The sequence below is a fragment of the Microtus ochrogaster genome, chromosome 4 (assembly GCF_000317375.1).
Source record: "Microtus ochrogaster isolate Prairie Vole_2 chromosome 4, MicOch1.0, whole genome shotgun sequence".
In the NCBI taxonomy this organism is placed as follows: Eukaryota; Metazoa; Chordata; class Mammalia; order Rodentia; family Cricetidae; genus Microtus; species Microtus ochrogaster.
Genome location: NC_022011.1, coordinates 14371572 through 14385508, shown reverse-complemented (window position 1 = coordinate 14385508; position 13937 = coordinate 14371572). Strand labels below are relative to the sequence as shown.

The window sequence follows — 13937 nt, the reverse complement described above, 5'->3', positions numbered from 1 at the left end:
GCCAACTTTCCTGCTTCCCTAAACACCCACTTCCCATCTCATCTCCATCCAGAACATGCCTGGTCCTGGGTGTGCTCAACAGTCTTCTGGAACTTTGTTTGTTTGTTTGTTTTTGTTTTTTCGAGACAGGGTTTCTCTGTAGCTTTGGAGCCTGTCCTGTAATTAGCTCTTGTAGACCAGGCTGGCCTCAAACTCACAGAGATCTGCTGGCCTCTGCCTCCTGAGTGCTGGGATTAAAGGTGTGCGCCATCACTGGCATTGGGCTTGTTTTTTGACATAGTTTCATTTTGTGCCTAGCCTGGCCTAGAACTTTTACCTAGGCTAGCTTCAAACTTTCAGTCTTTGTGCCTCAACCTCCTGAGTGCAGGTGTTCACTGCAATGCCCAGTTGGGGAATTTTTTTAGCTTGTTTTCTGCTGTGTGAAAAATTTTCTCTAGTTCAGAATACTTTAGAATCATCTGGGAAAGCCTTGCAAAGCACTGCTGCCCCAGGCCCACTCCAGAAGATTCTAATTTAACTGGTCCTTGTTAGTAAAATTCAGGCATAGGAGGTTGTCTTTTTATTTTTAGAAGCTGCCAGTAGTTGTAATGTTCAGCAGGTGTCGAACGGTTCAAGCTAATCCTGCTATGTTCCCAGCTGGCCACACCTCCACCCTTAGCTGGTAGGGCTTCTGCTTAGCCTTCCCCATCTCCATCCCCACATACTAGGTGAAGCAACACTGTTTCCTATTAGCAGAGAGCTATCAGCCAGGTGCTTCCAGCCATGGCCGGCTTCCCTGTAAACCCCTCCCAACCAGAAGCACCTGCAATGCTCGAGTACCTTCACCTCAGCAGCCTGCTGCACTCATTCCCCCTCCACACCTCAGCTCCAAGCCCCCTTAAGTCCCAGCTGTCACCAAAGTCCAGGGAAGATGTGGCTTGTCTCTGCTGCCTATGCCAATGCCAAGCGGATGATTTCAGCACGAGGGGTGACTTGACACCACACTACCAGATTCTAAGGCAGAAACCTTAGAGAGTTAAGAAGTCAGGCAGTGGAGGTGTTCGCCTTTAATCGCAGCACTTGGGAGGCAGAGACAGGCGGATCTGTGATTTCACGGCCAGCCTGGAATATAGAGTGAGTTCCAAGACAGGCTCCAAAGCAACACAGAAAAACCCTACCTTAAAAAACAAAAAACAAACAAACAAACAAAAAAACAAAACAAAAAAGAACTTAGCTGCTTTTGCAGAGGACCTAGGTTTGATTCCCAGCACATACAGTGGCTCACAGCTCTAAATCCAGTCCCTGGGATCTGATACCCTCTTCTGACCTCCACAGGCACTGAACAAACCTGGTGCATAGACATATACACAAAAAAATGGAAAGAAACAAATTTTAAGACCAGGTTGGGCATGATGGCACAGTTCTTGCAATGCTAATATTTGGGAGACTGAGGAGGATCACTGTGAGTTCCAGGCTAGGGTAGCCAGACCTTGTTTCAGACAAGGGGAAGAGAGGAGGAAGGGGAGGGAGATGGAGGACAGCTTGGCCTACCGTAACCCAGTCTCCAAAGAAAACAAGGGCCAGTGAAAGTTCAGTGGGTAAAGATTATGACTGCCAGGCCTGATGACCTGAACTTGATCCCTGGGACCCACGTGATGGAAGAACCAGCCCCTCCGGCCCCCATGTATGCACCATGGCTTGTATGCCCTCACACACATAAACAAATCATTACAAAGGCTCCCAGGCCCACACTGTATTCACGGAAACTCAGGCTGAATTCAGTGACAGCTGACAGTTTCTGGATTCTAAGCTTACAAACGGCTAAATGTCCCCTTAGGCAGGCATCACAGAATCAAGACTGCTCAGCGACAAACTGTGCTCCACCAGCCCTCAGTGTCCAGCTGTGATCTGGGCAGGGGAGCTCTCCGCCATCCTAGGACTGCCACCGGGGCCTGTCAACGGAACCGGCACCGTTGTCCTCTCTGTCAGCCTTCGCTGGAAATCAACAAGCAGGTCTCAAGGGCTTGTGGCATTTACTAAGCTCACAAGGAAGCTCTTACCCAGGAGCTCTTCCTCAAACCCAGAGGCCAAAATGTTTGTCCCTCACCTTGGCAACTGCAAAAGCGATCAACAGTCTGTGGCTGTCAGTTTTCGTTGCTGGGTAACAAACCAGTCAGCCACATACCCACTTATTATTTCAGTCATTGGCTCTGGCCAGAGAAAACATTTCTTGGTGTTGGTACTGGGAATCAAAACCAAGGCCCTGTGCATAGCAAGTGCTCTAAACACGGACCCAGGCATTACCTTGGGCGCAGGCTGTGCTCTCATTAGAAACCCTTTAAGTCCTCTTCCAAGATGACACAGTGCTGGCAGAACCTAGCTCCTTGTAGTTGTGGGGATGCAGCCCCCATTTTCTTGGGGGCTGTGCATTGGGGCACTCTGTTTACTTCTCAAAATTTCACAACTAGGGGCTAGAGAGATGGCTTGGCAGTTAGGAGCACTGGCTGCTCTTCCAGAGGACCTGGGTTTAATTTCCAGCACCCACATGGCAGCTCATAACTGTAACTCTAGTTCCAGGGGATCTGAAACATTCATGCCAGTGTTCACAAAAAAAAAAAAAATTAAATTAAAAACAAACAACAAAACCCCTTCACAGCCAGCTTCTGCATGGGCAGTAAGACAAACGCTTTGTTTTCTAGACCTTTTAAAGGATTAATAGCCTGGTCATGCTCACCTAGGATAATCTCCCTTGTAACTAACAGTAAGAGCGGCAGGGACTGTGAGTCTACCTACAGAGCCTTTCACTTTATTGGAGTTCTCCGCTCAGGCCCAGAAGAGAAATTCCAATGTCATCCAGGTCTCCCTGTAATTGGAGGAGAGGCAACACAAGGCAAGGGTTGCTTGGAGCAATGGAGATTCTGCTTCTTAAGCAGCAGGGACCAGCAGAAGCAAGCTAGGAGAATTAAGTTTCAAGGACAGGTTAACAGTGGCCTTTTTATTTAAAACAGAAAAGACCAGGCACGATGGATTACAGGTGTGTGGATGGGCAGCAGGGAGAAAAAAGGGGCCCCCTGTTCTGACATTTACTATTGCTGGCCTGGCCTGCTTCTCCTCCCCCTCTCCACCTGGACTCTCCCTACAGGAGATGGAGACAGGCCCTACTCTATAAAGGCAGCTCTGGCCCCACTCCCGTGTGACTTCCATAGTCCAAGTTGAATGTGGATGACTGTGGCAGACCCCACGCATATACACACATCACAAGGGACACTTAGAAACATAGAAGTTTACTATCTATTGCTTAACAGAGATGACATCAGGACACAGATACAACACTACAGCAAAATGGGGTGAGGGAAGGGCAGAGGGACACAGATGGATCACAGCAACTGGGGAGTGACTTCTTTGGTGCCCCTGAGGCCCTTTGACAGCTGACCCATGGCTCCAAGAATTGCACACTGAAGATCAGTAGGTGGCGGCATCACCGAGAGGAGCCTGGAGCTTCTACAGCATAAATACTCAAGGGTCTAGCTTCAGGGGTGGAGAGGTCAGCACGGTCCCACCAGGAGCGGAGTTCCTTAGGGTGCACCTTCTCCTAACACTATCAAGAGGCAGGTCCCTCACACCTTGGTCTTCAAGACATAGCAGCACCGCACAGCACCGCACCACCGCGGCTTCACTCTGCTACAAACCTTTCCCTGCAGATGTTCTCAGAGTGGGAGGAGGCAGTGGTGGGGCTGAGGGTCAGGAGTTGGCTGGAGGAGGAGGTGTGTGCCTGAGGTTCCTCCTAGGCATCCTGGAGATTGCTGTTGTTCAGGAGCACCTGTTCTCCAGGCTTGAAGGCTGGCATCCCAAGGTAGGGGCAGTTGGCACATCGGAAAGCGTCTCCCAGGTAGCACTGTGGAGAGAGCGAGAGTCACCCAGAGAGGCTAAGGCCCAAGGACATCTTAGTATGCCCACAGGTCTCTTGTTTTATGAAAAGTCAGTCAGTAAGGGTTCCAGTCAGGTGATATACACCTGTAACTGCTGTGCTTGGGAGGCTGAGACAAGTTTACAGCCTGCCTGAGCTACCGGGCAAGCCCTGTCTGAAGGAGGCGAGAGGGCTGGTATCTCAGGCAGCCTTGAGGATCACTACAGGATCACAGCAACATCAGCCAAATCGCCGAGTTAACTACATCCCACACCAAGGAAGAGACTTGGGTAGCAAAATAAAGAAATAACATGGACACGGGCTCGAGAATGCTGACCCTTCTCAGGAAAACCTCTCTTATCACAGGTATACATATGGCCTTTCACATTGGCCTATGAGAAAACCCGATACAAATCCCTTGAGTTCAGCCAGTCTGTGTCCTGATGTCACAGGAGTGGGCACACGATGATGAGGGGCAGGTACATACATTTCCACAGGCTGACTTGGGCTGAGTACCCTGCTCCTTTGACTTCTCTCTTTCCAGTTCTTCTGCAAGGCCACAGGTGCTGGGGGAAAACCAACAGCTGGTGAATAGACTTGCCACCTCTAACAGTGCTACATACATTTCTAGACTTTTCAAGTTAATGCTATGGAACCAGCAGGCTCGGGGTGAGGCTGCTGGGGAAGACAGCAAAGTCGCCAGTTTCCAAACTCAAGAGCAGACAGAACTGAGATGCAGTTCTGCAGCAGAGCACACGCCTAGCATATATAGGACCCTGGGCTTAATCCCCAACACCACAAACATACAAAGACAATAAACAGAAGAAAATCTGAATTTTCTCTTGCAATCCTCTCATTTGTAATGTTGGGAAACTGGAACACCTGGAGCCTGATGAGGGCTGCACGTGGTAGTCAGGCCCGAAATCCCAGCGCTGGAGAACAACTCCAAGTTTAAGGTCTGCCTCAACTATATTGAAAGACTATCTCAAAAAACAAATGAAAAATATAATAAAAACAACCAGTGAATGAATAAACAAGCCAGGCCTGCCCCACACCAGCACAAACACCAACACATAACTTCCACGTCAGGACAGAATGACACAGATACCTACAACTTCATTTCTCAGACCTCCAGAGCTACAGAAACGATACTGTTGGAGAATCAGCTCAACAGATAAACTACCACTCCCACTGCCCGCTGAAACCTCAGGGTGCCAAAGAGCCGGCAGCAGACACTGGAGGACTTCCCCTGAGCAATCCAGCCAACCTGAGTATAAGACACAGGGCGCAGGAAATCCGGGCCTCCAAACATCCACCTAGGCTGATAAAAGTGAACCAATCAATCCACCTACATGCTCGGTTAACATGATCAGCGTGTTCTTATTTGTGTTAAGAAGTTTTTGAGAGTCTTGTTATACAGTCCAAGCTAACTTTGAACTTACAACCCTGCCTCAGCCTCTTGCATGCTGGGATTCTAACTACGCACCACCACACCTGACTCTGTCCTTCACTTTTAAATTATGAAGGCTATGACCACCAACCATCCTAGGAAATCCTCTAACCAGGGAGCAGGAGGCCAACAAGAAGAAAAAGGCATCTTGGAAGGAACAGAAAAGGAGAGACTGCTCTTGCAGAGGACTCGAGTTTGGTTCCCTTCATGGGTACCAGTGTACAAAAACAATTAAGTAACAAAAATAAAATAAAATAGCTGGGCGGTGTAGTGCCCAGGAGACAGAGGCAGGTGAATCTCTAAGTTCAAGGCCAGCCTGGTCTACAGAGCTAGTTCCAGGAGAACCAAGGACAGAAACCCTGCTTTCAAAAATCAAAAACAAAATAAAATGAATGAACAAACAAACAAACAACAACAACAAAAATACACCCAGTAACATAAAAAGCAGAGTAGGGCATGATGGCACATACTTTTAATCTCAGCACTGAGAGGCAAATGCAGAAGAAGCTCGGTGAGTTCGAAGCCAGTCTTGTCTACACAGTGAGTTCCAGGACAGTCAGGGATATTGAGAGCCCCTGTCTCAAAAAGTCAGGGGAGGATATTAGCTTCTTAATATCCAAATGAAAAACAATGATCAACATATTGGGGGGAGGGCACAAGAGCAAAGAGAAAACTATAAACTAAAATCATGATAGGAGGAAGAAAACAATAACTAAAGGTTTAGAAGATTGATAATCTCCCAGAAAGGAGAAAAAGGAAAACCCTGAAAAATGTAAACAAGGGGGAAAAATGACAGGACCAGCAAGATGTGGCTGAGCACACCTCTAAAGTCAACACTCAGTCTCTGTGATCCAAGACCACCCCGCTCTACAAAGCAAGTTCCAGGCCAGCTAGGGCTTCACAGTAAAACCCCCATTTCAAAAATAAGCAAACAAAAAGAACCAAAGAGGTTCAACATCTAAGTCACATGCTACTCAGACAAAAACTCATAAACAAAATAAACACTTCGCCCAGGACCACAGACTTGGCTTTTTAAGACTGCAAAGATGCACTGGATGAGCCTGGCGGTGGTGGTGCACGCCTTCAATCCCAGCACTCTGGCAGATCTCTGTGAGTTCAAGGCCAGCCTGGGCTACGAGAGCTAGTTCCAGGACAGGCTCCAAAGCTACAGAGAAACCCTGTCTCAAAAAAAGGATGCACTGGGTGGTCAGTGTACAAGAGAGCAGATGACACCTGACACGCGACAAACCACCCAAAATGGCATCAAGAAACGAGGGCCCCAAGGATCTCTTTACAAAATGGAGAAAATCCTTCTGGATCAAGGATTTAGGGAAGGATTTAGGGAAGCTGGCCTGTCTTTTTATCAGGGTCATCTGAAGACAGAAAACAGCAGGACAGTCTCTGAGTGCTTAAAATGACTTCTGACCTGGGAATTGGGAATACTATGATACTTTCTTTTTTCCTTTGGTTGTTTTGAGGCAGGGTTTCACTGTGGAGGCCTTGCTGGCCTGGAACTCTCTATGTAGATCAGGGTAGCTGGAACTCAGAGAGATCTGCCTCCTTCGGCCTCCCGAGTACTGGGATGCTCAGCTAGGATACTTCCGTTTCTTATTCTATCTCGTTCTCTATGCACCTCACATCTCACAGGAAAACCTGTTCTCAGGAGAAGAGGCACAGAAACAGATGACCACGGAGAAGAAGCTGCAGCCCAGACCTGCCCCCAGCACTCACCAGTTCTTACAGGCCTTCCTCTTTTTCCCTTCCCCACACGAAGGAGCCTTCAGGGAGGCTGGATCGGGCTTCTTTAAATCTTCTGGATCTAGCAGTTCATCTGAGTCAATGAGATCCTGGAGAGTGAACACAACACTTAAGAACACAGCCACAGTCTCTCTGATGAAAAGCTGAGGTAATCACAGGCCGAGAGCATGCACGTACAAGACAAAGTCAAAGCTACACCCACTGTGAACTATGCCATGTGCTGAAGAGGCCGAAGGTCCATGGGAAACTGCGTAAGGCCAGAAATAGCTGCAAAACTGGCTGATACTATGTAGAGAACGTGTGTGTGTGTACATGTACACACACGCGTGTGCATAGTGAGGGTGGGAGCAGGGTGAAATAAAGAGATATGCTGTATTTATTTCAACATATGGATAATCATGGGAATAAAGTCAATACAAGCAAAACATTTTCCATAAAATTTCAGAGGAATAAAAGCAAATAATTATACATATAAAAAATCACACATATATTTGTGTAACTTTTTTGTAAATGTGAAGAGTTGTATCTATAAATTCTGAGAGCATCAGCCATGGTGTATTTTGCTCATCACTCTTGTCTCAATAGTAAAAGGGTGTTTAAACAATTTTCTTTCTTTCTCTCTCTTTCTTTCTTTTTTGGTTTTTTAAGACAGGGTTTCTCTGTGTAGCCATAGCTGTTCTGGAACCAGGCTGGCCTCAAACTCAGCAATTCATCTGCCTCTACCTCCCAAGTTCTGGAATTAAAGATATTTGCCACCATGGCCCAGTTTAAAATTCTTATAGATATGACAGATCAAAGGTGCGAACACTAAGTTCAAGACAGTGAGCATTCAGTGACTTTCACTGAATTTTATTTAGTCAGTATTCGATTGCCTAGACAGAGGCCAATAAAATACCTCAGCTGCTAAATCCTCTCCTGGTTTAAGTCTACAAGAATCTTTACTATTTCATGTAAAGGGAAGACAAGAAAATCTGTAGGGGAAAATGCTCTTAAACACTGCAAAGATTTGTCATTCATATTTGATTTCATAAAACGCTGATTGGCCAGCAGTCAGGCAGGAAGTGGGGCAACCAGACTAAGAATTCTGGGATGGGGAAAGGCAGAGAGAGCCAGTCGTAACCCAGAAGGAGAAAAAGCAAGATGGGAACACCTTATTGAAAAAAGGTACCAAGCCACGTGGCTAAACATAGGTAAGAATTATGGGTTAATTCAAGTTGTAAGAGATAGTTAGCCTCAGCAACAGGCCAAACAGTTTATAGTTAATATAAGCCTTTGTGTGTTTCTTTGAGACTGAATGGTTGTGGGACTAGGCAGGACAGAAACTTCCATCTACATGGAAAAGATACTACAGAAATATATTTAAAACGCTACTAATAAAAAATACCAAACTCAGGCACTGCTACGTGCTGTGCTTTAACACATTCACACTTACAAATCTAAAGGCCACTCTCAGAGCTGGAGACATGGCTCAGTGGTTAAAGTACTTGCTGCTCTAGCAGAGAATGTGGGTTTGGTTTCCAGTACCCACTCAGCAGCTAATAACTACCTGTAACTTGACTCCAGTTCCAGGGGATCTAATACCCTCTTCTGGGCTTCAAGGGTACCAGGCATGCATACCGTGTACATACATACAGACAAACAGATAGACAAACACTCATACACACAAAATTAAAACAAAACAAAACAAAAATTTAAGGCCACTTTCACTACAGCTGTTCACACTCAATGTGAAGCCCGAAAGGGAGCAGTCAAGTGACTTTCAGGGCCAACTCACCATGTCATCCTCCATGTCATTGGCTGAGAGAGTCCAGAGCTTGGCAGCAGCAGGATCCACAACGGGCTTCACTGAGCCAACATAAAAGAAAAAGAACTCTTTAAACAGTGAGAAGCAAACTACAAGCAAGCGGTAGCACCCGTGGAGACTAGAAGAGAAAGACAGACAGACAGAGGGGAGGCTCACACTCAGCTCCACACAGTCAAGTCTGCATTCGCTGCGTGCCTGTTTTGTGCTTGCCTGTCCACCAGCGCCTCCATCATCTCACCTAAGCCTACTGAGAGCTCTGTGAGCTGCCTGCCACCCTAGTTTTACAGCTGAGGGTAGATGAGGCTACAATCTCCATTCCATGCTGCCTTTTCCTTCTTACCTCACTTTACACCCCCGTAACATAGGTTTTGGCACGCCCCCTGTCTACAGCAGATAATTTAAGAATCAAATGAGAGAAGTATCAGCAACTTCAAAAATAGCAAAGATTTAGCCTCATGCGAGCCTGTTACATAAGAAAACAGACTCTAGGCTGCTGGTGGACAGGTGAGCCAGTGACAGAACATTGTGCATCTGGGTCAGGACACCAGAAACAATCTAAGAGCCTCAGGGCTGGGGGTTTAGAGGGGCACATCCTCAGTAAGGCCTTTAGGGTCCGTACACCAACAGGGGTCATCACTGCCACAGCCGGATGCTCAGAACGTCCACAAGGTCAACCGCTGACCTAAGTCGTCCCAACCTTCCAGGAACCATGAAATCAAAGGTCCAAATATTTCCTGAGGCCAAGTTTGAGAACACAGGCTTCTAATTCCTGCCACTCAAAAGACAGAGAAGTGGGGACCAGAAATTGAGGTTAAAGTACTTCATAAAGATTGAGGCTAGCTGGGTAGGGGTGGTGCACACCTTTAATCCTAGTACTTGAGAGGCAGAGGCAGGAGGATGGATCTCTGTAAGTTTGAAGCCAGCCTGGTCTACAGAGTTAGTTTCAGGACAGTCAAGATTATACAAAGAAACCCTGTCTCAAAAAAATAGAAACAACAACATCCAACAACAAAAAAGACTGGAGGCTAGATAGCAGAAGAATGCAGTATGGATATGGATATGCCGCAAACATCTATTACATCTCTGCATTCCTCACAGCCAAGAAACAACTGAGACAAAAGAAAGCAATCACAGCAAGGATGAGAGACGAGCAATGCATGCACACAAACGTGATGTAACTTTTGAGCAGAAGAAACATGAGTTTTGTTTTTTAGCATTTCGACAGGAGGCATCCTGAAGGATGTTCCATCAAAATCAAACCAACAACACTGTGATTACAGCTGACAAAAACATTAAAATAGTATCTACAGGGGATGGTAGGAGCAAGGTATAATGATGCATATAAAAATGTCAAGACAAAAACATTTTTCTGTATGAATACCTTGTGTATGAAAACATTAACTCAAAAAGGCATGTTTAAAATGGCTGTTGCACATAGAAAAAATTAAACAATGTTTACAATTTTAAAATCCTTAAATATACAAAACACGCACAAATCAAACTAGCAAACAATCTTTAGAAATAAGTTCGTGACTTTACAGGCATAGGAAAAAAGCCCTAGCCAGGAGGTGGTGGCGCACGCCTTCAATCCTAGCGCTTGGGAGGCAGAGGCAGATGATCTCTCTGAATGAGTTCCAGGCCAGCAAGGTCTACAGAGCAGGTTCCAGGACAGTCAGGGATACATAGAGAAAGCCCATTTCAATCCCTCCCAGTCAAAAAAGAAAAAGGAAAAGAAAAAAGCCCTGGAAACTCAACGAGAGACCCTGTGCACCATGAGCACCATAATGATGTCTCCTGAGAATAAACCCATCCTCCCAGAGCCTGAAGAAACAGCATCAACTCAACAAGAGACTCAGGCCTCCAAGATGAGGGGGCCCCAGCGCACTAGGAAACAGCTACATATTATTACAGGTTTGAATACTAATAAGTCTAAGATAAACGCACAGGATACATTCTGCAATTGGCAAATGACAGAAATGAAAGAACTAATCCAAGAATATTTAGATCATGGTTCCGTTTTTAACATGCTCCTCAGGCACACCCACATAGGATGTCCCCAGGCTAGCCTTACCTGAAGAAGTCTTCTTGTTGGTTAAAAGCTTAAGCTGGCTGGAAGAGCCCACTTCAAAGTTTGGCTTCTTGCCAGTGATATGAACCATGAGCAGGCTGTCACTGTGGTAGCCCAGGTGTTCCTGGACAGACTGCACCTCCTCCGAGCTTAAGGACTCCTGTTGCAACTGCAATTGAAGATATCCATCGCATCAGTTCACACTTCTCCAGCCACTGTCTTGCCAAGCCGGCCTTGTGGCCAGCCTGGACAACATCCAACAGTGAGTCTGTCTCAGAAAAGAACTTAAGGCCCTGAATAGCATTTTAAAAAACCAGAAATAGGGCTGGAGAGATGGCTCAGTGGTTAAGAGCATTGCCTGCTCTTCCAAAGGTCCTGAGTTCAATTCCCAGCAACCACATGGTGGCTCACAACCATCTGTACTGAGGTCTGGTGCCCTCTTCTGGCCTGCAGGCATACACACAGACAGAATATTGTATACATAATAAATAAATATTTAAAAAATAAATAAATAAATAAAATAAAAATAAAAATAAAAAATCAGAAATATAACAATAACAGTTATCATGGCATAACACCTCTCCAAAACCAAGGAAATGCTAATATTTTTATGTTTAGCTTCTGGAGAAGAATACGGAAGTATAAATGCCTCTGCTTAAATCTACTCAATTGTCATAAACGCACAACACCCATCCGTAGTCTAGGGTCTAAGGAACAGTATTCCATCTAGGCCTACGGGTTGTGTACTGAGACGGGGAGAAGCAGCAAACCTTCTGTTCCCCTGAAGCACAGCCACCACTGTTAAACAATTCCAGGAAGACCAGTACCAACTACTCAGAGTCTTCAGAAGGGATCTGCTCCCAAGGGCTTCTTCTTCAAGGCATCTCATATTTATCTCTCAGGTAGCAAGCTTCAAATTACCTTCTAATTCCGTGCAGCACCTCTAACCTTACTTGCCCCCAGCTATATGGACAAACTCCATCCCCCAAGGTTTACATACCTAACAAGGACGACTATCTCTACACACCTACCTCTTTAACTTCCACAAGGCCAGAAAGAGTCAGGGCAGAACACAGCTTAGAGGCGGTCTTCATTTTGTCATTGTTAACTGTCAAGGAAAACCCCCATTAATGGCGTCATATGTCAAAGTTGGGGAAAACTTCTACAGGAATGCTTATCTCCAAGTGTCCCTCTGGCTCGGGGGACAGCATGCACATGCAAAGACTCGGCTGTGCTAAACATCCACCTTCTGAGTAAAGACATCCTTACCTCCAGTTGTCTCCACTGGTTCTTTCAGAAAAAGGCATCCCCCTGGCCGAAGGATTCGGGCCATCTCAGCCAGAACCTCAGCACTGTGCACAGAGGTGCTTCCTGGGACTACACCCGACAGAATAACGTCAAAGCTGGATTCTTTATGGGCAGCTGAAAAGAATAAGGAACAGTTGCTTACCCGGGGAGCCATCTCCCAACCCTCCCACAGACCTCCCACAGAGGGTACAGTATCACCCCAGGAGAATAAAACCCCCTGATAGCAGCAGAAGGAGGCTAAGACTGTTCTGACCTGGATTGCACTAATTCCTCACCTCCATAAGATCAGGGTAAGAAGTAAAAAAGGAGATTTTTAGAATGAGGAACAGCCACCAAAGAAAAGAACATGCAGAAATTACCGACAATATGCCCAAGTGTGCTCAAAAAATGGGGTGACCAACAAAACTCAAGTATAAGGAAGAGAAGAAAAGGCAGGAGGCACTCACACTGCAGCAGCCGGCTGAGGTTCTCCGTGAACACTTGGCCCTCGCTGCCAGTTAACCCTTGAAGATTATCCACCAGTTTTTTTAGGGCCTCCTCAGGAGATGACTTGTCCCAGAACACTGCCACAAGCTGGCCAGGGGAGATCCCAAACTCTGCCATTCCTGCAGTGCAGCCGGACCTAAAAGCTACTGGCAAGAGAAATCAAGACAACAGTGGAATTTAATCCCCGGGTTATCATCAAGTATGATTAGAACCATAACCTACTTCTAACAACCTCCGGCTGAGGATGCATTATAGCTTGGTGTAAACCCTAAGATTCTGACTAAATGAACCTTCATCTCAAGGTTTCATAATCCCAACATTCCCTGACATGACAGGTAGACAAGACGGATATAGCAACGTCAAGAAAAGGGGGTGAGAATCAAGTACAAAGGCTGGTGAGTCTGAGCTGACTATGAAACAAACAGGGCATTCATTAGGCAGAGGTGACTCACAGGGGAAGGCAATACACTGGCAGCTAGCCTAACCATAGTTATGGTTTTTAAAAAAGATATTTAAAATTTGCAAATTAAACACTTTTATTACTTATATTTCTTGACATTACTTATAAAAATTCAACTGCACCAAATCTACAGTGACCAACACTACTTTCAACATTTAACATTAGCCAGCCTCTTTGAAACACACCTTATATACACATTATCTCAAATGACCCTCAGAATAGCTGATATTAGGTTATTCCCAATGTACAGTTAAAGATCTGGGTCAGCCAACACTGTACACAACCAATATCGCGTGGGTAAAACAAAAGCTGGGACTCGAATTCAAACCTGTGTAACTATGAAAGCATCCCACCCAGGTTACCTTTCTCTTCCACCTGATATGCAAGTCTGCCCACTGTGAAGGAGGCCAAGGGATATCTGTCAGCTCCTCCTTCCTTAAACATTAATGCACCAAGTTTCCAGCTTCAAATACAGGAAACAAAGAAGCAGTGGCAGCAGACTCATGCTGAACACTTCTGACTTCTGCAGAGATGGCCAACTCTGTAAGAGTGACACCCCACACTCCCAGGCTGTACTTAGGTCACATGCCCTTACACTTCTCTTCTATAAAAACATCCAGGGGGCCGGGCGATGGTGGCGCACGCCTTTAATCCCAGCACTCGGGAGGCAGAGGCAGGCGGATCTCTGTGAGTTCGAGACCAGCCTGGTCTACAGAG

At 46.1% G+C, this 13937-nt stretch overlaps 1 protein-coding gene across 4 annotated transcripts in view; it reads right to left on the bottom strand.

The window, feature by feature from the left end:
* Positions 1-2950: 2950 nt before the first annotated feature.
* Positions 2951-13937, bottom strand: part of Ciapin1 (cytokine induced apoptosis inhibitor 1) — a 14268-nt gene continuing 3281 nt past the window's right edge. For 2 of the 4 annotated variants that reach the window (XM_005345590.3, XM_005345592.2), the window contains exons 2-9: positions 12721-12906; positions 12236-12388; positions 11998-12074; positions 10970-11135; positions 8869-8939; positions 7068-7183; positions 4374-4452; positions 2965-3874 (exon numbers count right to left, since the gene is read on the bottom strand). In XM_005345590.3, coding sequence (XP_005345647.1) covers positions 3764-3874; positions 4374-4452; positions 7068-7183; positions 8869-8939; positions 10970-11135; positions 11998-12074; positions 12236-12388; positions 12721-12877 — 930 coding nt within the window. In that variant the 5' untranslated portion in view covers positions 12878-12906 and the 3' untranslated portion in view covers positions 2965-3763. Of the gene's footprint in view, positions 3875-4373; positions 4453-7067; positions 7184-8868; positions 8940-10969; positions 11136-11997; positions 12075-12235; positions 12389-12720; positions 12907-13937 lie in introns of all 4 variants that reach the window. The other 2 variants (XM_026778437.1, XM_026778434.1) reach the window with 2 other exon arrangements.